The sequence below is a fragment of the Carassius gibelio genome, chromosome B3 (genome assembly GCF_023724105.1).
Source record: "Carassius gibelio isolate Cgi1373 ecotype wild population from Czech Republic chromosome B3, carGib1.2-hapl.c, whole genome shotgun sequence".
Lineage (NCBI taxonomy): Eukaryota > Metazoa > Chordata > Actinopteri > Cypriniformes > Cyprinidae > Carassius > Carassius gibelio.
The window spans coordinates 41,843,489-41,869,601 of NC_068398.1; the positions used below are offsets into that span (position 1 = coordinate 41,843,489).

Sequence of the window (26,113 nt, forward strand, 5' to 3'; positions counted from 1 at the left end):
AAAAAATTGTTGAAGATGTATTATTAATCTTAGCCACAAGAGAGAGGATGCAGGGAAAGGACAGACAGCCATTAGCCCCTTTCACACCGGAGGAACCTTTTCATAGTTCATAGAATTATTGGTGTTAGTACCTGGATGCATTCACACGCAGGAACTACGAACTATTTTAGTTCCAGGAATTCCTTTTACGGGAACTAAATTAGCTCCTAGTTCAGAGCAGGGTCTAAACTGCACTATAGGAACTACCCGTGATGTAAGTGTATGTTGATTGGCCAAACACACACGGGAAAATGCCGGCACCCAGCGTTTTTTAAAAGCTGGATAAACACACAACAGTTTATTATTCATGGAGCATGAATGAATCGTCTTTTATTCTTAACTGATGTTTTAATTCTGTAATATCGTTCGTTTTAGTGATCCATTTGATATCAGCCTTACATTTTCTGCCTTCAATTTTCTTCCTATCGCAAGCTTGGACTAAAGATGCAAGTCTTTTATTATTGTTATTTTATTATTATTATTTATTTTCAATTATATTTACTTTGTATATAATTTGTCTTTAAGGTCATGCTACTTAGTATTTTAAATATTTAATAAAAAATATATAGCATTACAAAATACTGAGCAAGAAAGAGAGAAACTTTTGGCAGAGGTCAACAGTAAACTTGTTTATTAACAAAAAAAAACAATAATATCAATATGTTTATGAACTCCTCAGAATGAACTATAATAAGAAATAAAAAATAATATTGTAATGGATGAAGAAAAAAAAGCCCTTAATGATTTCCTGGCTTATTTTATTTTATTATTTATTTTTTGGTGCCTAATTCATTTACTCTGTCTTTGTGAACATGACTGACTACAATGCTGTTCAGATGGTTCTGGCGTGAAGCCATGTCTTCAGTCCCTGAAGAGCGCTGAAGCTTCTCTCTGCCTCAGCTGATGATACAGAAAACACGAGAAGTAAGCGGACCAGAGTTTCCACTTGCTTGAAGAGTCCACGGACCTAATGTACCATGTTCTTCATGGTATTTATAATTTGCACTAAACATGACCATCTGCACCTTTAGGTTCTGGGATTCCAGCTCCGGGTACAGTTCAACAATGTTGTTGATTTGTCCAGAGATTAGGACATTTTCACTTAGAATGTCTCCGACTGTTGCTCCTCTCCCCTGCAGTAAGGTGTTCAGGCCTTAAAAGCCTATCATGATGTCCTGTGCCAACAGCTGTCCAACAGCAGTGTTTCCTTTCTGGAAGCGCTCACAAAGGCCTTCATATTGGTTGAGCACAGAATTGATGGCTGGTGTATGCACTGTCCATCTAGTTGGACACAGGGTTTTCAGTGTTGTATAGCAGCCAGATGTAGCTTTTGCCACAGACTTTTTTTGTTTTAAATGTATTGTTTTAAATTTGCCTGCCTGGCCACATAAACAGCCAAGCTCATGGATCCATTGCAGAGTATCCCGATTATTGGTGAGACAGAAACTTCATAAAGGCCAACAAACTCCTCTTTTGGTTCCAGGTCTATGTCAACATAATGTATGCAGATAGACACCTGTTCAACACCACTGATGTCTTACAGCTCATCCATTATTACTGAATATTGCACTACTGGTAAAGCAGCAATTTCCTGTGGAATTTCATGAATTATGCTGTTGCTCATTAAATTAATTATTTCATTTAGAATAGCAGGGCTTATGTAACAGTGATTTCGTTTGAACCAGGGACCAAGGGCCATCCTTTCTCAAAGATCCTTCAAATCTGTGGCCAGAAATCCCACACCCTGTGGCTGCAGATGAATGTCAGCTACATAAAACAGTTTCCTGCCTCCTTTCCTGCTTCACAGCCAGCTCGTCATAACCTGTAATTAGCAAGTATAAGACTTTTGAAGAGCTACTGGAGTCCAGGGCCTGTCATGGGTTGGCAGGCAATCTGACAGCTGATGACTATAGGACGGCTGAAGTCAGTGTTCTACAGCAAGCTCAGGAAGAGTGTTTTCCCTCTGAATTGGAGCAGTTAAAGCTGGGTAAATCACTTCCCAGAAACAGTCGGCTAAAGACACTGGCCCCTGAACTTGACAACAAGACTCAGCTCATCAGAGTAGGAGGTCATCTTTACTGTAAGCCCTTATCTAGATATTGATACTGTGCACCCCATTATCCTAGACCCAAAATGCCCGGTCTCTAAACTGCTTATACAGAGTTATGACACTATATTCCACCATCCAGGCCCTGAAAGACTCTTTACCCGGTTTTGGTGTAAATATTGGATTTTCCGAGGCAGAGAGGCCATCAAACAATGTCAGAGTAATTGTGTAGAATGCCAGAGGTGGAGAAAAAACCCTGAAATACTCAAGATGGCAGACCTACCTCCAGCTAGATTACGTTTATTCAGCATACCTTGTATTCAACAGGGATGAATTGCTTTGGTACGTATATTGTTAGTTGGTCACAGAAACAAGAAGAAATTTGGCATCCTGTTCAAATGTATAACTACCCAGGCAGTTTACATTGATGTCTTTCATAGCCTCGACTCTAATTCATTTCTCATGTCTCTCAGACGATTCATCGCTAGGTGAGGCAAACCAACTTCAAAGGAGGAGAGAGAGAATTGAAGGAAGCTTACACAGCTATCATCTCATGACTGCAAGAGCAGCTGGCCAGCCAGCAAGTCCAATTCCACTTCAGTCCCCTTAATTCTCTACACTTTGGTGGCAGCTGAAAAAGAGAGTTTCGCTCCCTAAAACAGGCCTTGAGGATAACACTTGGTGCCTTTGAAGTACTTTTGAAGCAGAGTAAGAGCAACCCAAATTAAGGTGGGGGAGAAGTCATACACACGCCCAGTCGCATGCCTTATCCAGTTGCCTGCCATACCAGATTAAAGCTACCCTGAATGGTATAGTGTAGCTCTAATCGGCCATTAAGTAGTTATTGCTACTGCCACACTCTCTGCCTTTTTTAGACTTCCTATCACATTTGCATTAGCTTTGTGGTACAGGGCTAGATTATGTCATGACTAAAGTTCAGGCCAGATGGGATATTACATTGTACAGAATACAATTTATGAGGGGGGGGGCATTAATGAGGGCAATTGACAAGACACACCCAAACATATTGGTACAAGCAGCAGGAGACAGTAACTATGTCACACAGAGCACATGGGGAATGAAAACAGTTCAGGGGTGTGACTCATAAATTGGGTCACAAATCACTGTTCTGATCATTATTTGTAATGCTTTTTATTTCATTATGTACAAACCCATTTCTAAATCAGCAGGTAGGTTACTTTTTATACTGCACAACATAAAGACATTCATGAATACTCATCTTATCTTAAGAAAGGAAAGATATTTGTTTATTTCCTGCTAGCAGTGGCCAGGTTTGTGTTTTATAAAGCTCAGGTGATAAGACAAAATGGCAAAGTGCGACTACGTTGCAAAGTGACTCCACAGAGCAAACTGAAGAGAGTTTCTGGTAAAACATATTATACAGTTACATTAAATTTGACTAACTTTATACAAATACCTATCTTTGCGTTATGTCTGCATGTTGTTGTAGTTGGTTTTTAACTAAATGCTATTAATTGATTTATTTTATTTTGTAAAATTATTTAATGGCTGGTATTGTACTTTTGTAAATGTCTTTGGAAAAGAGAATTTGCTTAATGTTTAGATTGTACAAGAACACACACACACACCCATTTACATGTTTTGGTGTACTATGATTTTTGTATAGGTAAATTACAGATTTGGAAGCAAGAATGTCCCACACAGTCTTACCCATGAATTCTTCAACACTCATCATCCAGATTCAACCACCAACACAAACAACACCAGCTGGGACCGAGACAAATGCTCCTGCACCTGTTTATGTCCAACAGATTGCAGGAGTTTCCCCTCTTCATGGATTTCAAGCATTTCTGAAGGGCCAACCAAAAGCCCTTGGGGTAAGAATTCCTCTTCTAAACCTAAGTAAACTTTAATGTGTGTTTTTAAGTGTGAAGACAATTACTTAAATAATTTAATTTGAATTCATAAAAAATAAAGTATTAATGTTAAATCATAGGTAGTGTTTTTTCATTGTACTTATTAAAAAAAATATTGCCTTGGTGATAACGCAATGTAAGATGAAGTCCAATATAGGATGAGGTTTTTTTTATTTACAGATTAAAATTTACAGTGTATCAGTCACATAAAAGTCACAAAGGCTGTTTTAGGAGTTGAAACTATCAAAACTTTAGCTCATCTGCAAATCAGTATATGAATACATACAATGAGAGTTCAATGCTTGTCGAATATTTTTTTTGATGGATATTTTTTTTTTGTATAATCATACGTCCATAACTACAGTCACCATAAATTTGTATTGTACAATTTATACTGATTTCCAAAATTTGAAATGGTTTTACTCTATAAAAGACACTCTTGTACACTTCTCTTGTCCCTCACAGACTGTCCAGATAATAATTGGTCTGTTGACTTCCATGCTTGGGATTGTGTCTACACTTCATGCAGATTCCATATTTGTCTATAGTGGTATTCCTTACTGGGGATCAATCATCGTGAGAAACAATTACAACTAAGTGATCTTACTTTTATAATTCAAGCTACATTTTCCAGCAGAAGACTTAAATTTGGCCTTTCTCTCTCCTCTCAGTACATTATTGCAGGTTCACTCTGCATTGCTGCCGAAAACAAACATAATTCACCCGGCAGTTTATGTTTGGTATGTACACAACACTTATTACTTTTAGGGGTTCAAGCTGCCCAACACTGGCAGGTGACATAATAATAATAATAATAATAATAATAATAATAATAATAATAATATGTATTGCATTTTTCAGTAATGGCTAGAAACGTCTCGGTTACGTACGTAACCCTCGTTCCCTGATGGAGGGAACGGAGACGTTATGTCGACCGACAAATGGGGTCTCACTTGGGAGGCCAATCATCTCTGATTTTAAGAGAAAACGCCAATGAAATTGGCAAGTGGATTAACACACCTGAGCCACTCCCCATGCCAACGGGTATAAATAGGGCGACAGGTGCATCCACTCATTAGGTTTTACGCTGAGGAGCCGAGAACGTGTCCCGGCAACAGCGAATGGTTCAAGGTTGTGGCATGGGGACATAACGTCTCCGTTCCCTCCATCAGGGAACGAGGGTTACGTACGTAACCGAGACGTTCCCTATCTGTCGGTCACTACGAGTTATGTCGACCGACAAATGGGGTCCTATGGAAAACGCCATAACCTGAACCTCGTCACAACCCTGAGGCGCTGCAATTTGTTGACAAGCCTTGGCGTGCCACAAAAGCTACACTTAAGGTCGTAACCTTCCCAAAGCCCCAGCGCAAATTCACTGACCTTGGTACCGAAGGGGCCAAAGGGTGAGTACATCGCTGCTGGAGAAGGCCATGCGGCTGTTCCGCCCACATAAAGTAAATGGAAGGGATTTCAACCTTCAGAGAAAGATTGCTTCAAATCTTCCCTATTTGTTCTTTCAGCTGGCAAGACAATGGGGAAGCGAGCCTTTAGGGAGGTAGGGAGGTGACATGTGGATATACCGATATGGACTGGCCCAGAGGGCAGTACTACATATGGAAAGGGTCTCTGAGGCAGGTCCTACCTTGGAGTAGGGATGGAACGGCTGCCAGAAGAGACTGACAGAGCGATCTGTCAAGGGAAGACACGGGTTTGCCAAGAGGGAAACCTTACCGTGGAGAAATACACATATGGGATTACCCGTAGGGAACCCAGCCATATGGACACCTAGCCCAGTACAGGGGCTGACCGGCTCCGGGCATGCTAACGCCAGTACTGGGCCTGGCGACAGACTGCTCCGCCAAGTCTGACGCCGAGGGTGCTGGAGGATGCTCGACCAGGGTACGCCAACCGGGGAACTCTACTGGGAGAAGAAGGCGCTCACATCCCCGTGTTAGGGGGAATGGCGCAGCAAGCGAGACACCCAGCCAGCCCTTCCCGCCAATTACCTGTTACCCAACACACGGGAGGAAACTGGCTCTACACAGAGGTTGTAAAACCTCGCAAAGGTGTTAGGTGTCGCCCAGCCCGCAGCTTGACAAATGTCTGCCAGAGAGGCGCCGTGCGCCAACGCATAGGAGGAGGCCACACTCCGTGTGGAGTGGGCCCTCACCCCCAGGGGGCACGGCTCGCCTTGGGAATGGTAAGCCAAGGCGATGGCGTCCACTATCCAGTGGGCCAACCTCTGCTTAGAGACAGCCTTCCCCTTCTGCTGACCTCCAAAGCAGACCAGGAGCTGCTCAGAGCTTCTGAAGCTCTGGGTGCGGTCCACGAATATGCGAAGCGCTCTTACGGGACACAGCAACGACAAGGCTGGGTCTGCCTCCTCCAGGGGCAGCGCTTGCAGGTTCACCACCTGGTCTCGGAAGGGAGTGGTGGGAACCTTGGGCACGTATCCAGGCCGGGGTCTCAGGACAACGTGAGAGTAGGCCGGCCCGAACACAAGGCACTCTTCACTTACCAAAAATGCTTGGAGGTCCCCGACCCTCTTGATGGAAGTGAGCGCGATCAGGAGCGCTGTCTTGAGAGACAGGAACTTCAGCTCGACCGAATCCAGCGGCTCAAAGGGACCCCTCTGAAGTCCCGCCAGGACAATAGAGAGGTCCCAGGAGGGAATCAAGGGTGTCCTAGGAGGATGTAACCTTCTGGCAACTCTCAGGAACCTAACGATCAGGTCATGCCTCCCCAGGGACCAGCCTTCCACTGCATCGTGATGTGCTGCAATGGCAGCCACATACACCTTCAGGGTGGAGGGTGACAGCCCACGCTCCAGCCTACCTTGCAGGAAAGAAAGCACGACTCTGACCGGGCATCTCCGGGGGTCTTCTCGGTGAGAAGAACACCAATTCGTGAACAGACTCCACTTCAGAGCATAGGCCTGCCTCGTAGAAGGGGCTCTAGCCTGAGTGATAGTGTCTACCACCTCTGGGGGCAGATCACTTAGGTCTAGAAGCCACACATGGAGGTTCCAGAGATCTGGACGCGGGTGCCAAATGGTGCCAAGCCCCTGAGAGAGAAGGTCTCTCCTCAGGGGGATGCGCCAGGGAGGGGCTGTCACGAGGAGCATGAGTTCCGAAAACCAGGTCCGGGTGGGCCAGTAAGGCGCAACCAACAGGACCTGTTCCTCGTCCTCCCTGACCTTGCACAGTGTCTGTGCGAGCAGGCTCACTGGGGGAAACGCATACTTGCGTAAAGCCCGAGGCCAGCTGTGAGCCAGTGCATCTGTGCCCAGGGGGGCCTGGGACAGGGAATAGTACAGCTGGCAGTGGGAGGACTCGTGGGAAGCAAACAGGTCTACCTGGGCTTCCCCGAATCGACTCCAGATCAGCTGGACCGTCTGGGGATGGAGTCGCCATTCCCCGGGGAAAGTGAGCTGTCGTGAGAGCGCGTCGGCTGCACGATTGAGCTCCCCCGGGATGTAGACAGCGTGCAGCGACTTGAGCCACGTCTGACTCCAGAGGAGGAGATGACGGGCGAGTTGAGACATGCGACGTGATCGTAAACCGCCTTGTCGGTTGATGTACGAAACAGCCGCAGTGTTGTCCGTGCGGACCAACACGTGCTTGTCCAGCACTAGCGGACGAAACCGTCGCAAAGCTAGATGCACTGCCAGCAACTCCAGGCAGTTGATGTGCCAAAGCAGTCGAGGTCCTGTCCAGGACCCTGAAGCTGCCTGCCCGTTGCATGTCGCGCCCCAGCCCGAGTTGGAGGCATCTGTTGTGACAACAACGTGCCGGGACACTTGTTCTAAGGGCACGCCGGCCCGTAGAAAAGCAAGGTCCGACCAAGGGCTGAATAGGCGGTGACACATCAGTGTGATGGTGACACGATGTGTACCACGGCGCCATGCCCATCTCGGGACTCGGGAGTGTAACCAGTGCTGAAGTGGTCTCATATGAAGCAACCCGAGCGGCGTGACTGCGGCTGCGGATGCCATATGCCCCAGGAGCCTCTGAAAGTGTTTCAGCGGTACCACTGTCCTGCCTCTGAAGGAACTCAGGCAGTTCAGCACTGAGTGGGCACGCTCGCTGGTGAGACGTGTCGTCATACTCACCGAGTCTAACTCCATACCGAGATAAGAGATTCTCTGCACAGGGGAGAGCTTGCTCTTCTCCCGGTTGACCTGAAGCCCCAACTGACTGAGGTGCCGAAGCACGAAGTCCCTGTGATCGCACAACTCTTCTCGGGACCGGGCCATAATGAGCCAGTCGTCGAGATAGTTGAGGATCCTGATGCCCACTTCCCAAAGTGGGGCAAGGGCGCCCTCCGCGACCTTCGTAAAGACACGGGGGGACAGGGAGAGCCCGAAGGGGAGGACCTTGTACTGCCATGCCTGACCCTCGAAAGCAGAGCGCAGGAATGGTCTGTGACGAGGGAGGATAGAGACATGAAAGTACGCGTCTTTCAGGTCGATCGCTGCAAACCAGTCCTTGGGCTGGACGGATTTGATAATGCGTTTCTGCGTCAACATCCTGAACGGGAGCTTGTGTAGGGCCCGATTCAAGACTCGCAGATCCAGGATAGGTCGAAGGCCACCGCTTTTCTTGGGCACGATGAAGTAAGGGCTGTAAAACCCCGTCCTCATCTCGGCTGGAGGGACCGGCTCGATTGCATCCTTTGCCAGGAGGACAGCAATCTCCTCGCGCAAGACAGGGGCGTCCTGGACTGCCACCAAAGTCTCGAGCACGCCATTGAACTTGGGGGGGTCGCCGGGCGAACTGAATCGCATAGCCGAGTCGAACCGTCCGGATGAGCCAGCGTGACGGGTTGGGCAGCGCAAGCCACGCTCCCAGATACCGTACAAGTGGCACCAAAGGGACAGTCGACATACCCGCAGTGGTGCAGCGATGGGGAGTCGTGCCGGAAGGCCCAGAAGGCACTGCGTCCTGGGTCATCGCAACCACACTCCCCGTGTTCCCGGAGGAACTGGCCAGAGACGCGTGGAGAGGCGTTGCGTCTCCGAACCGCGACCTCTTGGCCGCTGGCGAAAGGGGGCGTCGTGGGTGAGAGTGAGGAAGCTGTGCGTCACTCATTGTCAACCCACGAGCCTTGCAACTCGGAGGAAGGAGAATTTGCTCTTTTATCCGGCCAGTGGCGGAACAGAACAAAACAGAAACTGAAGATTCTCCGCCCGGCCCTCCTCCGGGGGAAGGAGTGGCGATGTCTTCGCCATCTCCTGAAGAGCAGTTCTCCGCATCTCCGAGTTGCCCGTGTCAGGGCCGCTTGGTCGACTTCTTCGAGGACTTCGCAGCCGGGAGTGACACGGGGGGCGCCGCTCTCCTGCGTGGGGCTCGACGCGCCGGCCTCGAAGAACTCTCAGCACGGGGCGGAGCTGGCGTAGAGGACGCAGGGGGGCGCCCACGGCGACGAGCAGGCTGAGGCACTACCCGCGACGGAACGGTGGCAGCCAGAGAGACACGTCGGGGCAGGATGTGCTGGATGGCCTCAGTCTGCTTCTGTACCGCCGAGAACTGCTGGGCAAAGTCCTCGACAGTGTCGCCGAACAGGCCTGCCTGGGAGATGGGGGCGTCGAGAAAGCGCGCTTTGTCCATGTACCTCATCTCAGCCAGGTTCAGCCAGAGATGCCGCTCCTGGACCACCAGCGTGGACATCGCCTTCCCGAGGGACCGCGCCATGACCTTCGTTGCCCGTAAGGCGAAGTCAGTCGCCGTGCGCAGCTCCTGCATCAACCCCGGGTCGGTACCACCCTCGTGCATAGCTTTGAGTGCCTTGGCTTGGTGTACCTGCAGGATAGCCATGGCATGCAGGGCAGAGGCAGCTTGGCCCGCAGCACTGTAAGCCTTGGCAGCGAGTGCGGCCGTCAGCTTACAGGCCTTGGACGGGAGACGTGGACGATTCCTCCAAGTGGCGGCGTTTTGTGGGCACAAGTGCACCGCAACCGCCCTCTCCACCTGGGGAACCTCCACGTACCCCCTGGCTGCCCCGCCATCGAGGGTGGTGAGGATGGAAGAGGGAGAAGAGCGGCTTCTGGCCGTGAAAGGGGCCGTCCACGACTTCGTCACCTCTTCATGCACCTCCGGGAAGAAAGGCACCGGAGCAGAACGAGGTTGTGAGCCGCGTCCCGCGCCGAGAAACCAATCATCCAGCCGTGAGGGCTCGGGACTGGGCGGTGTAGTCACCTCCAGTCCGATACTCACGGCTGCCCGGGCAAGCATGGCCGACAACTCCAAGTCCGATTCGGCAGCAGCGACAACACCCGAGGGGGGCAGCCCCGCCGAACCTTCATCCTCAGAGGTCGATAACCCATCCCCGATGCAGCAATCAACATCTGGTCTTCGGGCGGCACACCGAAAGACACGCTGGGACCGCTGTGAGACGGCCCAGCAGAATCAATCGGCAGCTGCACGGGACAGTCGCTGCGTGAGGAGTGAGAGGTCCGTGGGGCGTGGCCCGGCGGAGAAGCTCTCACTGTGATCCTCAGATCTCCCAGAGCGCCAGCCGGCGGCCCTCTGCTCGAGCCAGAGAGACCGGGACGGGTGGCGACAGAGGGGTCTGCTGCACTCTCCTTGAGGAGTGAGAGACGCGATCGCAGCGCTGCCATGTTCATACGCCCACAGTAGACGCATGAATCATCCACGAGCGCAGCCTCAGCATGTTGGACGCCCAGACACTGCAGACAACGCTCGTGACCGTCAACCGAAGACAGGAAACGACCGCATCCAGAAGGACACGGACGAAACGGCATCTTGAAAAATACGCGAATCGTCCGTGATTTGCTCTTTTAGAACTGTCTCTTTTAGCCGAAGCGCCCAGGGGAATCGGCAACTCGCAGGGACACCGCTGTAATGCGCCGTCACACCGAGCAGGAACAGTTTTAAAACAAAACAAAGATGATGGCTTTGTAGCGATGTCTTCATCCACTACTCGGCTCCGAAGCAAAAATCTAATGAGTGGATGCACCTGTCGCCCTATTTATACCCGTTGGCACGGGGAGTGGCTCAGGTGTGTTAATCCACTTGCCAATTTCATTGGCGTTTTCTCTTAAAATCAGAGATGATTGGCCTCCCAAGTGAGACCCCATTTGTCGGTCGACATAACTCGTAGTGACCGACAGATAGGGAACAGTTTTTCCCTCTTGATCATTAAATGTGTATTTCCTGTTTTTTTTCTATATTTTTAAAAATTATATCTTTTTGTTACACTACATATACTTCTCCATCTAGGTTAACATGATATGTTAACAAAATGTGTCCACTCTTCCTAATTTATTAATGGGTTTTATGTTTTTTTTTTTCTGCCTGTAGGTGAGAGGTTCACTTGGAATGAACATTTTCAGTGCTTTAACTGCAGCCATTGCAATTATTATAATTTCAGTTGATTTGGTATTTGGACTGTTTTACTACAATATCTGCAGTGAATGTACGGTATGTCACCTATTACATTTACATTTATTTAGTAATTACATTAAGATAACTGTGTGGTCAGTAAACTTGTCAAACGTCAATCCCTAATATGCACTCAGTCTTTTTCCCCATAAATTTCAGTATAATAGTGTATAGATCTCTTATCTTGTATTTTGGCTCATTTATAATGCAAGAAGGCATTGGCATTATACATTAAGCAGCCAGCGTTCCAGTGTGAGTACTAATTATCAATTGCCTTATCATTATTTGAGGATTTGTATTTTCTCTCAGACCCTATTCTTTGGAATCGGGAGTGTTTTGGTGATATTTGCATTGCTTGAGTTTATCATCTCCATCTGTCTATCAGCATTTGCCTGTAAAGCCACCTCCTGCTGTTATCAACAGGTGAGAAATGCATCAAGTCAATTAAATAAATGGGTCATTGCTACTATTTTTTAGATTTTATGGCCATCAGAAAAAAAAATATTAGGGATGTGATGATGCACTTCGCTCAAGAGACGATATTGAAGTAATTATCATACACAATTAAAGACTGAACAAAATCTGAACACTGTAAAAGTTAATGGCACAAACTCAACTGACTGGCTTCTCTCAATTTGATTTCACACGAGTCTTTTCAGACCGTACATGAGCTTCTGACTTCTGATAGAAGCTGTATTGTGATCTTCTAATTGAACTTCTACAAACTGATCAGAAAAAATAAGACTGTCAAGAGATAAAAAAAATGTAATCTAATTAATCACCCCAAAGAACGAAGTCATTATTGTGCTAAAGAGAAAAGCATTGAATAGACACTACAAAAAGAAGCTTTAGAAATTAATATTTTGATTCAACACTATAAAAAATAATTATAAATGGGTATTAATGTTACTATAAATATGAAACTAAATACCCCAGTAGGTGGTGCCACTTATCCATTAAATTCTTAAAGGGTTAGTTCACCCAGATAGCAAAATTATGGAATTAATAACTTACCCTCATGTTGTTTCAAACCCGTAAGACCTCCGTTTATCTCCGGGACACAGTTTAAGATATTTTAGATTTAGTCCGAGAGCTCTCAGTCCCTCCATTGAAGCTGTGTGTACGGTCTACTGTCCATGTCCAGAAAGGTAAGAAAAACATTATCAAAGTAGTACATGTTGCATCAGAGGGTCCGTTTGAATTTTTTGAAACATCGAAATACATTTTGGTCGAACGAATCATTCAGTTCAGAACGAGTCAGTCTATTGTTCATTATCTGGCTCGGCTCGGTGTTCACCTTCAGTTCTCTCTTCACAGCAGTTCAGTCGGTGTACTGTTTGAGTAAATGAATTACTCCGGGATATTGGTTTGTTTGAACTCAGAGGGAGTGTCAGCCGCATTAAAAAAAGTGAACAGCTTAAGTCATTTGTGGATTAAAGCGTATTAGAGATGCGAATCGTTTAAAACGATTCAGTTCGATTTGGTGAACTGAATGATTCGTTCGCGAACCGGATATCCAGACTGCTTTGTTTTGAACTCTCTCTCACAACAAACACGGAAGAGAAGACAATGCTGAATAAAGTCGTAGTTTTTGCTATTTTTGGACCAAAATGTATTTCGATGCTTCAAAAAATTCTAACGGACCCTCTGTCGTCACATGGACTACTTTGATAATGTTTTTCTTACCTTTCTGGACATGGACAGTAGACCGTACACACAGCTTCAATGGAGGGACTGAGAGCTCTCGGACTAAATCTAAAATATCTTAAACTGTGTTCAGAAGATAAACAGAGGTCTTACGGATTTGAAACAACATGAGGGTAAGTTATTAATTACATAATTTTGCTATCTGGGTGAACTAACCCTTTAAGTTTAATTCCCTAATTTACATGACTTGCACTAAGTGACAATTTCAAGAAAGCAACTCTTGATATAGAATTTATATTGAAATTTTCAAAAATGTCATTTTAGAGCTAGTAATCTTGAGTTAGTGATCTTGAGCCATTGATATGCATGAGTCTCTCAAAAGCGTTTAGTAGCAGCATCTCTACAAATAGCAAACAACAACAACAACAACAAAAAACTGTAATATTGGAAGTGTCTGTCAGTGTTATTGAATTTATGGCATTTTACAGTAAGAAAACATAAAACGCTACATGTGCATTTTTCCCCCAAGGTGCCAAATGTTGCACAAGGTTTACCTCCAGTGCCCAGTGATTTTAGGTCTTGTCATTTCCATGATCTTAAGAGCCCAGAGGTATGAGAAGCTTGTAACATCAGTATAATTGGACTTTGAGTAAATTGATACATTTTTTTTTTAAAAGTGAAAACATTATTTGGTTTTAATGTTGTGTATCCCTGTACTAGAAATGTCTAAACAGAGTAATTGGTGGAATAATTGTTTATTATTAATAAAATAGCAATCAATATGTATGGAAGCTGATAATATAGATTTTCTTACCCCTTGCAGATATCTGTGATCAGCAACCCTTCCATGAATCACCAACCTGCAGAAATTCCTCCACAATACCGTGAAAAATAAATGAATATGAATAGCAAAAAGGGGGCAGTGTTGTGATCCTGCAGTTGTCTGTGCTGCTTTTGTGGGACAAAAGACTTCCTGTCCCTTACTACTAATGTGTAAATTATAACTATTCAAGACACTAATAGATACTATTTCCTGATTTTCATTCTTAAGTTAAGTCAAAGTTGCCTAATCATCAGTGAAACTAGATAGATTGTTTAGAATAAGTAATAGACAAAACTGTACTACTATAAGAATAAAATATACTGAATCAAAATGGCTTATTCTTGTCTATAACCATTATTTAACCATGCAGGTCACTTGAATTAATTAATTCTTATTTACAACAATGGCCTGGAAGGAGAATATCAATCACCTGGAGAACATACAAAGTAAAACTTCATTAAAACAGGAAAATGTGTTTCTTAAACATGGGTGATGGAACTGTTCCATTAAAAATAGCATTCTTTTTTGCTTTATACATAGTAAACATATACAACTTTAGATATGAAAGAGTTTAAACAGTGATTATGTTAAAGCTAAATTAGTATAATTTCATTGTTTTAGCCACGTCTTTAATCCAAAATTACATTCTGAGAACTGTACTTACACCAGCCAGATGAAGCTCTGGTAATCTTTTTATTTATTTATTTTAATTCATTCTTGTGCATGGCCTTTTAAAAAATAAGCAACACACAAGTTAATAATAATCATGGGGAACAGATGAGAAGTAAAAACAGGATCCAGAATCGGACACTGATTAACATTTTGCTCCCCAAGCCTGCTATACCAATAACATCTATTATATTCCGCATCTAAATTCAATTTTATGACTTGATGTTTTAATAATGTTTGTAGGCTCTTTGTAAACAATACTAATGGTTATCAGAAAGGGGGGTACACTGAAACATTGTTTTGTGTTTATTAAATGAAATATCTTATAAAAGGGAAGTTATTGTATAGTGAAGTGTCAGGCTTCATGTCCTTGTAGAAGTGGCCAGCTTTATCACCACTCCTAACCACCTGAGCTCCACCTGCGTCACCTGCTTCATTCTGGGAAACAGCATCAGCCATTACAGTTATGCCATAAAATATTCCTATATATATATATAGGATATACATATATATATATCAAGGGTTGAGAACCAAAAGGTTTTTAGTAACATTTTGGGTGAAGGACCCAAGTGAATTCTTAATCATTTTGGAGTTATTCATTAGAAACCAGAAAACTTGACTCTGAACATACCAAACCTGTTTATGACAAAATGGTGTAACTGCACATATGCCCTTTTGGCTCTGAGAACTGTATTGTCTGTAAAGCCTGTGGATAGCACATGACTCAAAATGGCTGACACCACATATAAGCCAGGTAGTTCAACCATGAAAAAAATTGTTGAAGATGTATTATTAATCTTAGCCACAAGAGAGAGGATGCAGGGAAAGGACAGACAGCCATTAGCCCCTTTCACACCGGAGGAACCTTTTCATAGTTCATAGAATTATTGGTGTTAGTACCTGGATGCATTCACACGCAGGAACTACGAACTATTTTAGTTCCAGGAATTCCTTTTATGGGAACTAAATTAGCTCCTAGTTCAGAGCAGGGTCTAAACTGCACTATAGGAACTACCCGTGATGTAAGTGTATGTTGATTGGCCAAACAATGATTGAAATGCAACAATGATTGGAAACTGAAACCTGAGAAACTTAGTTTCCACAGGCTTATACTTAATACAGAGTTCGAATTTAGAATTTAGGCTTTCACCAACCCACAAAACATGCATGCAAGTACTGTGAGTGGTGCAAGCATTTAAATGCCAATGACAAACAAATCAATAAAGAACATTACAATGCCCACTAAAATAGAGTGGGTACTACACTCTTGTAGGGATGGTGAGGAAGACCATGCCATTTAAGGTGATTGAGCTTAGACACTGTGACTTTCTGGATCCTTTGAAAGTCCTTTCCATCACACATGGTCCAAAAAAAAAAACAAAGATTATAGAGGCATAAACAGTTTGTTGGCATAAAATTAAATGGCTGCGCTAAACCAATTAGTGTCTAATAGTTGTTCAGTTTAAATATGAACTGTCTGACCAAGCATTTAAAAGTTTTTCCAAAAGACTGAAAACAGGAGACCAGAGGTTATCATGAAATGGAATCTAAAAAGTTAATCAAATGTCCACCTGACATCACTGCTTTGAAAATGAAAGACGTACTTACATTGTGCACAAATGGCAGTATTCCACAGTCTTATATGGACTTCTACCTGGCTTTACAAGTCAGCCAGTCGGAGTATGCTACTAATGTCATGATCCTGCCCTCGTGTCCTTGATTTTTCCTAGTCTTGAGGCAGGATCATGACAGACCCTTGTTTTGTGTACAAGCGCATGGCCTTGTCTTTGGGCCATGTGCTTGTGTTGTCTCGTTCCCTTGCCCCGCCCCCCTTGTTATCCTAGTCGTGTCGTGATTGCCCTATCTGTGTCACCTGTCGTGTCTTAATTGTTCCCCCTATTTAGATCTCCTAGTGTGCTCTGTCTTGCGTCGGTTCATTGTGTTACTTATGTGTTTCTCAGATGTGTTCCAAACTGGTGACTGTGATTGTATCCTGTATACCGTGAGTGTTTGTTTATAGTTAGTGTTTAGTGTCTTTATCTGGTCAGCCCTGTCTTGTTTGGTTATTTAGTCCTTACCCTAGCCCTTGTTTTCCCCCTCGTGGGTTTTTGTTTTCCCTTTTTGTATTTAATAAACCCTTTTGTGTTGAATCCTGTCTGCACTTGAGTTCCTCCCTTGCAAACCCTGACAACTAAATCATAAACAAATAGTTCTGAAATGTTCTTTGTGACACATTGTTTTTATTATGTTGTCATGTCCTCAATATTGAGTGACATATTTTATATGCTCACTGTTCTGGAGCTTCTGGACTTTCAGTTGGTAATATGATAAGTAGTTAAAGCTGCAGTAGGTAACTTTTGTAAAAATATATTTTTTACATATTTGTTAAACCTGTCATTATGTCCTGACAGTAGAATATGCGACAGACCGCTCCCAGAAAGAAAAAAACAACCAATCAGAGCTGCGGTCCGTAACTTTGTTTATGTTCAAAATGTAGAAAAATGTATATAATAAGCGAGTACACCATGAATTCATTTTCCACACCGTGTTTTTAGCTTGTCCTGAATCACTAGGGTGCACCTATAATAAGTGTTTATATTTGGACTATTTTAGATTGCTTCTGGGGTACCGAGGCGGAGTAACCCAGTACCTTTGTGATTCTTCATAGACATAAACAGAGAGAAGTAGTTCCGGCTACTATGTTCTTCCACAAGACGCAAGCAGTTCTGTTTATTAACCGCTAGAGTACAGATACTCAACAGGCAGCCCGCGGGCCACATCCGGCCAATTGGCATTAATTTTATGGCCCGCGTCATGCAAAAGATGAACGCTCAAAAGTTGCGCGCATATCAGACAGTGTGATTTATATCTATGTATATTGCGGATGGTGATAATCCGTTGGTCGTTTAATAAAAAAGAACATTCATCATCGTCATTGTGATGTGTGTGGAATGTTTAGTGAGACTTTATATAGCTACTTGATATCTCCGAAATGTACCAGTAACTTGCTAAGCGCAACAATAGTAAAACAAGCGGTAAAACTGTCAGGCAACTTTTGTGTGTGGCGCTCTATGCATAGCTTGTGCATTCATAGCTGCGCACTTTCACAGCTGATTCGGATGACGTTAGAGCTGATCCGCTGATCTGATCTCTAATGCAGTGTTTAAATGGGCCGATGATATGTCTCTTAACAGCATGAAAAACAAAATTTCTTTTCAAATTGTCAATGGGTCAATTGTCGACAAAGGTTTGTGCTTTCTGTTTGAGGTCTCGGTGAAAGTTTGAAAGTCTTTTAGTGCCGCTTTCAGAGCCCTCACGTCACGTCCGTGTAACGGAGAACTGTCACGTAACATTGTTTTTTCCTTATAAATGCAAACACGAAAAATAAGACAAAAGACTTTTTAAATTATACAAACAAAAAAAGATTTATAGCATTTGGGGTGGGGCTGCATAGCGGGGTTTTTTTTTGGGGGGGGGGGGGGTTGTGGATTTATAGCGTTTTGAAAAGAAAAAAATTACTTTGAATTTATCATCAACTAGGGTCTAGGTAAAATGTCATTTTCTTGAAAACTATTGAAATGGATTTAGCCTATCTGGTTTTGGAAAAGAGCTCCTCATATATTTAATGGTCCTCAACATTTGCTCATGAAGGCTAACAAAAGTTATGTGATAACTGGGGAGTGTAGCCTACCTTTAAGGTTGTGTTGGTAACGGAACCATACACAACCAAGTGTGTTCTGAAAGACACATACCCTGCATAAATCCAGTGTGCTTTAAAAATCTTGAACTGCTTTGGATCTACGTATGTGTGTGAAAGTGCTTTCTCCACAATAGGAATAATAAAGTCAAAGCAACGTTCATGTCTAACTGACCAACCCGGTATCACGCCAAAGCGTGTAGCAGTCACGCTGGTCCACTCGAGGATGCGTGTAAGTGTCACGCTTTGCCTCCTCTAGGCGTGAAAGTTACACGCATGTATGAAGGTGAAGTTACCAATAGAATACCAGCAGGGGCGATAATTTTCTCAAAGCCAACAACTCTAAGGACCAAAAATAAGCGATTTAGTGCATTCTCTAAAAATTCACGCGCAAGGTAAGCGTATGATCGTTGTGTCGATATTATGTCTTTATTGTAATTTTAGCAATATAAAATCACCATATTAGGCTACAGACAGGTCAGTGCCTGGACGCAACCTCAGAACCAGCCGGTCACGGCCTGGCTGGGTCATATTTAGCCATATATTTCTTTCTTAGAGCGCGGTCATTTAATAAATCCTGAATTAACTAGCGTCTAGCAAACGTCATATTTGCCTGTGTGGACTGTAACGTTAAAGCTTTTTGAAATAATAACACAAAATAAATAAACAATAATAGTATTATTAGTATTATGATTAAATAAAATAGTAACCTATTTTGCACTTCCGGTTTTAGCGCAGTTCATAAAGCGCGGCAGTGAATTAATAATAACGTTTTATTTATTTATTTATTTATTTATTATATTATTTTTTTTTTGTTGCCCTGTAATCGAAATCCTATGTAGTATTACAGTTTTTTATTTGCCCAGCGCATTTTCCCTGCTACTTGATATGTTATGCATACTTGCATTAAATTTACATCCTTTCTCTGCGTCCAGTGTACTTTCTGTTCTGGTCATAAGCTTGCAGTAATTAGATAATTATTCTATAGGCTAAACGATATATGTCAGTCATTTCTATGAATTCTGATCAAATACCTTACTGTAACCCCCCCCCCCCCCCCCAATCTAGAGTGTCTTCAAGTAAGTATTGCTTTTTATTATTATTTTTATATCTTACCCTGGTTTGTTTCAGTGAGATAAGGACTTCTCAAAATATCTTTGTGTCTTCTGTTTACTCTAACTCTGACAGAAATGCCAGGCCAGGGGTCTACGATTCGCAAATGTGTACTTTGCCATAAACAAATTAATGTGGCTTGTAAAACCTGCAAATCTTGCCAGGGATAGCAACCACATAAATTGAGGCTTAGAAAAAAACTTGACAAGTTCTATCAGAAACGAGAGAGCTGGGTGCATGCCCAGACAAAAAACAGGACCACCTCTCATTTACAGGATGAAGCGTATATGTTGGTATGAAGTTGTTTTTAATGTAGATTATTTTTCAAAAGTTGCTATGTACATTTAATACCTATTATTCAATATATGTTATTTGTTTGTGTGTCCTTGTATTTTTAGCTAGAAAAACTGCAGGCCCTGGGAAAAAGGGCTATTGTATTGCTCTCAAAGCCCAGAAGAAGACCAAATGAATGGGTGTCTGAGGTTTTGGCACCCCGTTGTAAGCTGGCAGAGACATCACATAAACGCCTAGAAAGAATAAAGGACCTAGGTTAAAGGGACAGTCACATTGTACTCTTCATTATATTGTGGCGATTGCATGTTCAAAGGTAATTACCGATGCCATAATTTTCATTGTACAAATCCAGTAGAAAAAGTGGCATAATTGGTCAACCACTTGACCACCAGACTGTCTTAAACATCCATCACATGTCTTAGGACCATTCCCCTGATAAATCAGTACTGCTTGGTAGTAGTAGTTTGGTAAAACAGTCAGTACTTGTTAGGTCTATAGTCTATACACACGTCTTGTTGCTATTACAACTGCAACTTGCTGTATTTTTTGTTGTAATTTTTTTCCTTGATTAATCAATTATATTTTTAGTCTAGAAAATGTTATAAAATTGTGAAAATAGGCTGATCAGTGTTTTCTAAATAATTCTGTACTTCTAAATAATTCTGTACTAAAATTTAGGCTGGACTGCACAAGGTGCTGCTGAACAATTCAGTGAACCCTCATCAGCCCAGGTTGAACCCCCCTCTGGACCACCAATGGTCGCTCCAGATCCACAGGTAGCAGTGGCCAAGCTTCATTGCCCAGCAACAACCTCTGAACCACCAATTGTTGCTCCAGATCCACAGGTAGAAGTGGCCAAACGTCATCCTTCAGCAGCTAACACTGGACCACCAATGGTTGTTCCAGATGCACAGGTAGAAGTGGCCAAACGTCATCCTTCAGCAGCTAACACTGGACCACCAATGGTCGCTCCAGATGCACAGGTAGAAGTGGCCAAACGTCATCCTTCAGCAGCTAACACTGGACCAACAATGGTCGCTCCAGATCCACAGGTAGAAATAGCCAAACGTCATCCTTCAGCAGCTAACACTGGACCACCAATGGTCGCTCCAGATCCACAGGTAGCAGTGGCCAAACGTCATCCTTCAGCAGCTAACACTGGACCACCAATGGTCGCTCCAGATCCACAGGTAGAAGTGGCCAAACGTCATCCTTCAGCAGCTAACACTGGACCACCAATGGTCGTTCCAGATCCACAGGTAGAAGTGGCCAAACGTCATCCTTCAGCAGCTAACACTGGACCACCAATGGTTGTTCCAGACCCACAGGTAAAAGTGGCCAAACATCATCCTTCAGCAGCTAACACTGGACCACCAATGGTCGCTCCAGATGCACAGGTAGAAGTGGCCAAACGTCATCCTTCAGCAGCTAACACTGGACCACCAATGGTCGCTCCAGATGCACAGGTAGAAGTGGCCAAACGTCATCCTTCAGCAGCTAACACTGGACCACCAATGGTCGCTCCAGATGCACAGGTAGAAGTGGCCAAACATCATCGTTCAGCAGCTAACACTGGACCACCAATGGTCGCTCCAGATCCACAGGTAGCAGTGGCCAAACGTCATCCTTCAGCAGCTAACACTGGACCACCAATGGTTGTTCCAGACCCACAGGTAGAAGTGGCCAAACGTCTTCCTTCAGCAGCTAACACTGGACCACCAATGGTCGCTCCAGACCCACAGGTAGAAGTGGCCAAACGTCATCCTTCAGCAGCTAACACTGGACCACCAATGGTTGTTCCAGACCCACAGGTAGAAGTGGCCAAACGTCTTCCTTCAGCAGCTAACACTGGACCACCAATGGTCGCTCCAGATCCACAGGTAGCAGTGGCCAAACGTCATCCTTCAGCAGCTAACACTGGACCACCAATGGTTGTTCCAGACCCACAGGTAGAAGTGGCCAAACGTCTTCCTTCAGCAGCTAACACTGGACCACCAATGGTCGCTCCAGACCCACAGGTAGAAGTGGCCAAACGTCTTCCTTCAGCAGCTAACACTGGACCACCAATGGTCCCTCCAGACCCACAGGTAGAAGTGGCCAAACGTCATCCTTCAGCAGCTAACACTGGACCACCAATGGTCGCTCCAGACCCACAGGTAGAAGTGGCCAAACGTCATCCTTTAGCAGCTAACACTGGACCACCAATGGTCGCTCCAGACCTACAGGTAGCAGTGGCCAAACGTCTTCCTTCAGCAGCTAACACTGGACCACCAATGGTCCCTCCAGACCCACAGGTAGAAGTGGCCAAATGTCATCCTTCAGCAGCTAACACTGGACCACCAATGGTCGCTCCAGACCCACAGGTAGTAGTGGCCAAACGTCATCCTTCAGCAGCTAACACTGGACCACCAATGGTCGCTCCAGATCCACAGGTAGCAGTGGCCAAACGTCATCCTTCAGCAGCTAACACTGGACCACCAATGATCACTCCAGACCCACAGGTAGAAGTGGCCAAACGTCATCCTTCAGCAGCTAACACTGGACCACCAATGGTCGTTCCAGACCCACAGGTAAAAGTGGCCAAACGTCATCCTTCAGCAGCTAACACTGGACCACCAATGATCGCTCCAGATCCACAGGTAAAAGTGGCCAAACGTCATCCTTCAGCAGCTAACACTGGACCACCAATGATCGCTCCAGATCCACAGGTAAAAGTGGCCAAACGTCATTGCTCAGCAGCTACCACTGGACCACCATCAGCTCTTATTGCTAAAGGTAAGCAGAATAGGAGCTATATTTATATCATATATACACGTGTGTATAAAATTCTATATATTTTACATATTTACATTTTTCCATGTTATTAACAGATGAAGGTGTGGAAAAAGGAGGCTGTCCAGTTACCACTACAGTGCAGCCACATAAAAGGAAAGGTGTGTTGATGTACTGTGTGTAAATCCATACTTAGTAATTGACATTAATTGATGTGAGTCTTCATGAAGGCTGTATTTCCATTTGTAAGATGCTTATTATGTTTGGGCAATGTCCAGATGTATTTGTTTATTTAACAGTAGAGGTGAACAATTAATTGAAATTATCAAAATCATAGTATAGACTTCTGTAATTTTCAATTCACAAGGTGCAATATTTGTGCAAGGCAAAATGTGTGTCAAAAAAGCATTTTAAATTAAATATTGTGCTGCTTCAAAGATGATCTGGCCTACAAATCATATTATAAAGCTTTAAAGGATAGTGGGCCTAAAAAAGAAAATTCTGTCATTAATTACTCACCCTTGTGTCATTCCATGACCTTTGTTCATCTTCAGAACACAAATTAAGATATTTTTTATGAGACATGAGAGCTTTCTGACTCTCCATAGACTGCAGCATAACTGAAATGTTCCCAGAGCCAGAAAGGTTGCACGGACATTGGTAAAACAGTCCACGTGTGGTTCAACTGTAATTCCATGAAGCTATGAGAGTGTATTTTGTGCACAAAGAAAAAAACAAAATAACCACTGTATTCAACAATTATACTCAACCAAATCACGTATTACACCATTATTGAGTGTTCCATGAAGAATGCATGTTCGTTCCCCTGCACAAAAACAAAGTTATTTTTTTTTTTTCAAAATTGTTCAGCAAATTAACCGGCACAATTGACATTGATATTTGTCACTCAATCAGTGATTGCTGGTATATTCAGGAGGGAGCTTGTACTTTATGTAGTGTATCATGGCCTATTGTGACTTGTAAATTAATGAGCAGTCTTCATGTGCAATGACAACAGTGTGGAAGCTGTTATACAGGGTTCCTTTCTATATAGGACCAATTGAAAAAAACGCTTCTTCAAAGGGATAGGGATAAGTGCCTTTGTGCATACGGACATCTGACTGCAAGTAGGGATTGCGTTTTTTAGCAATACAGTGCAGCCTTAATTTATAGAGAAAAGAAGGTCAGAGAAAAATCTGTGGATGGAAAAATGTCCATACAAGTTATTTGTGCTTTTTTTTCTACTTTTTGTTAGGAAATGATTATTTACTATTTATTAATATTTTTTAAGGTATCTAATATTTGGATACTTAATTCCCATGATCTAAATATTCTTAAAAATTAAACAGTTTGTTGTCATTTGGAAGTGTGTAGGCCTACTTTCATTATTATGCCGTTACATTATAATTATATATTCAGTAGTATAAAATGGTCTTTAAAATTACAATATCGCTTATCATAATTATTTCAGGGGCGATATATCTCATAACAAAAACTTGTTATCGTGACAGACCTACTAACACCTACTATTGCATTCACACTAAAAATAGTTGAACAATAATGATTAAGTTATTATTGCCAAACTAAACACAGCCACACAGCCTGCATTTCGTGAAATCTATATTTCAAGTTCATTTGATTTGTATAGCACATTTACAACAGCCATTAGGCTGACCATAGTGCTTTACAGAAGAGAAAATTATAAAAACATACACAGAAAGCAAAACAGATAAAAAATATGAACAACCCGTCTAAAAAGTTACTGATTGACAGTAATCAGTACACTAAGGAAAACAAATAGGTTTTTAACAGGGACTTAAAAACAGACAGAGAAGGGGCCATTCTCATTCCTAAAGGCAGGGTACTCCAAATTTGTGGCCCTGCCACCGCAAGTGCACGCTCCCCTCTGCACTTAAGTCTAACATATGGAACTACCAAGTTCAAAGAGGTATACAGGGGATAGGTTATGTAAAGATTTATAGACAAAGAGTAGAATTTTGAAGTGTATTCTCTGATGAACCGGCAACCAGTGTAGAGATCTGAGAATTGGGGTGATGTGTTTATGTTTGCGACACTTTAGAAGAATTCTGGCTGCAGTGTTTTGGACTAGCTGAAAGGCGAACAACCTGAGATTTAGATACACCGCAATATAAGGGATTCCAGTAATCTAGTTGAGAAGTAACAATTGCATGAACAGCCATTTCTAGAGTTTTAGGAGTGAGAAATTCTCTGATTTTAACAGGAAAGATGTTTTTTCTTTTTATCTACTATCTTTTATCTAAACTCCTGGTAGGAGAAAGAGTCAAGTTACAGATTTAAAATGGTATTCATTGCAAAACCCCTGCGCATTCATTCAAAGGCAACATGATAGAGAAACTAGGTATTTGTAAAAAAAATAAATAAATAAGTGTGTGTACATACAAGTTTACCCTGTTGTAAAATCCAACATATGCGGGTTACTGTAGGTTTAGAAGCATGTTCCTGGTTTGAGCTAGTTTAAGCTGGCCCTTTGCAACTAACTCCTGCTCAGGACCATTTTAGGACCAGCACATGACCAGCTTAAACCAGCTCAAACCAGCAGACATGCTTCAAAAGATACCTAACCAGAATATGCTGTTTTTTCAACATGGTAAACAGAGTAGAAGACAGAAGCAGTGGAGATGTAACCTGTTGCCTGGATTTGGATGCCTTATATGCCTCATGTAGTTAAACTGGAGCTCTTTTAAATTATGTTTCTCAAAACTTATGTAATCTGAGACATTTTTATTTCTTATTTTAGTACACCATTGTCATAAATATATCCTTGCTTCAAAAATACAGAAATTGTCTGTTACTGCAGTACTGCATTACTTTCTTAATAACTGGATCATTATGTTTACTGTCAGCTTGTGATCTTCTTTTACGATAGATGTTGTCTCAAAGTAAAATGTGGACTTCACATTTCTCATTTTTGAGTCACTAGAACAAAATGCAGTCAATTGATGAATGCTTTAAAATAAAAATAAAAATGTTCAAAAAATGACAGACTGAGCCGCTGGCTGAACAGAAAGGAAGATAAGCCCACCAGAAATACACTTGAGAGTATTGTGCATACCAAATAGTGATTCTTGTAAGGAACATATCAGATTATAGAACATGGTAACAACACATTTTCCACTTCTGCATTTTTGACTAACATTAGCCTACTTTGATGTAATGAAACCCCTCTAAAACATAGCTATTGGAAAACAGATACAGGAGTCTTAATATGTGCATTAATGTGTCTACAGTTTGTCTGCATAACCAAAACATTAATTGCATTCTTCATTTTTGTGTTACAGTGGAAAGAAGTGGCCATTGGAGTGGGTGGCAGATGTAGACACTGTTTAGTTTTAATTTCCACAGGTTCCCAATGTGCTCGATTCCTCTTTATTTTATTTCTATATTTATTTTCTTCTGTTGTAATAATAAATAATATTTTTTTTTTGTTCCATACATGAGTTGTTAACACTTTTGAGTGAATTTATGAGTTTTCATTATACCGTTTCTGTACTTTCTTTAATCTTTTTATTTTTATTTTTTATCTTTATTCTCAGACACACTGTTTATTTTATAGTCTACTTAGTTCTTTGAGCATCCAAAACAACATAAAATGTATCTGGGAGTTTGTTCAGAGAATGGTCTCATAAAATAAATAAATAACATATTCATAGTGGTTGATCCTTAACT

At 43.0% G+C, this 26,113-nt stretch overlaps 1 protein-coding gene across 2 annotated transcripts; it reads left to right on the forward strand.

The window, feature by feature from the left end:
• The first annotated feature begins 3,134 nt into the window (after positions 1-3,134).
• On the forward strand, positions 3,135-14,184 carry LOC127953432 (membrane-spanning 4-domains subfamily A member 4A-like). Of its 2 annotated transcripts, none has more exons than XM_052552681.1 (8): positions 3,135-3,276; positions 3,735-3,945; positions 4,450-4,560; positions 4,656-4,724; positions 11,310-11,429; positions 11,700-11,813; positions 13,567-13,647; positions 13,861-14,184. In XM_052552681.1, the coding sequence occupies exons 2-8, from the start codon at positions 3,760-3,762 to the stop codon at positions 13,930-13,932; spliced, it is 753 nt and encodes a 250-aa protein (XP_052408641.1). In that variant the 5' UTR covers positions 3,135-3,276; positions 3,735-3,759; the 3' UTR covers positions 13,933-14,184. The 2 variants fall into 2 exon arrangements, with proteins under 2 accessions (XP_052408641.1, XP_052408639.1); XM_052552679.1 differs by lacking the exon at positions 3,135-3,276 and adding an exon at positions 3,362-3,473.
• Positions 14,185-26,113: the final 11,929 nt, after the last annotated feature.

Coding starts and splice junctions, on each gene's coding strand:
- LOC127953432 (XM_052552681.1), top strand. CDS start 3,760: ATGTCCCACACAGTCTTACCCATGAATTCTTCAACACTCATCATCCAG. Junction 3,946..4,449: donor GCCAACCAAAAGCCCTTGGG/GTAAGAATTCCT, acceptor TGTCCCTCACAG/ACTGTCCAGATAATAATTGG. Junction 11,814..13,566: donor CCTCCTGCTGTTATCAACAG/GTGAGAAATGCA, acceptor TTTTCCCCCAAG/GTGCCAAATGTTGCACAAGG.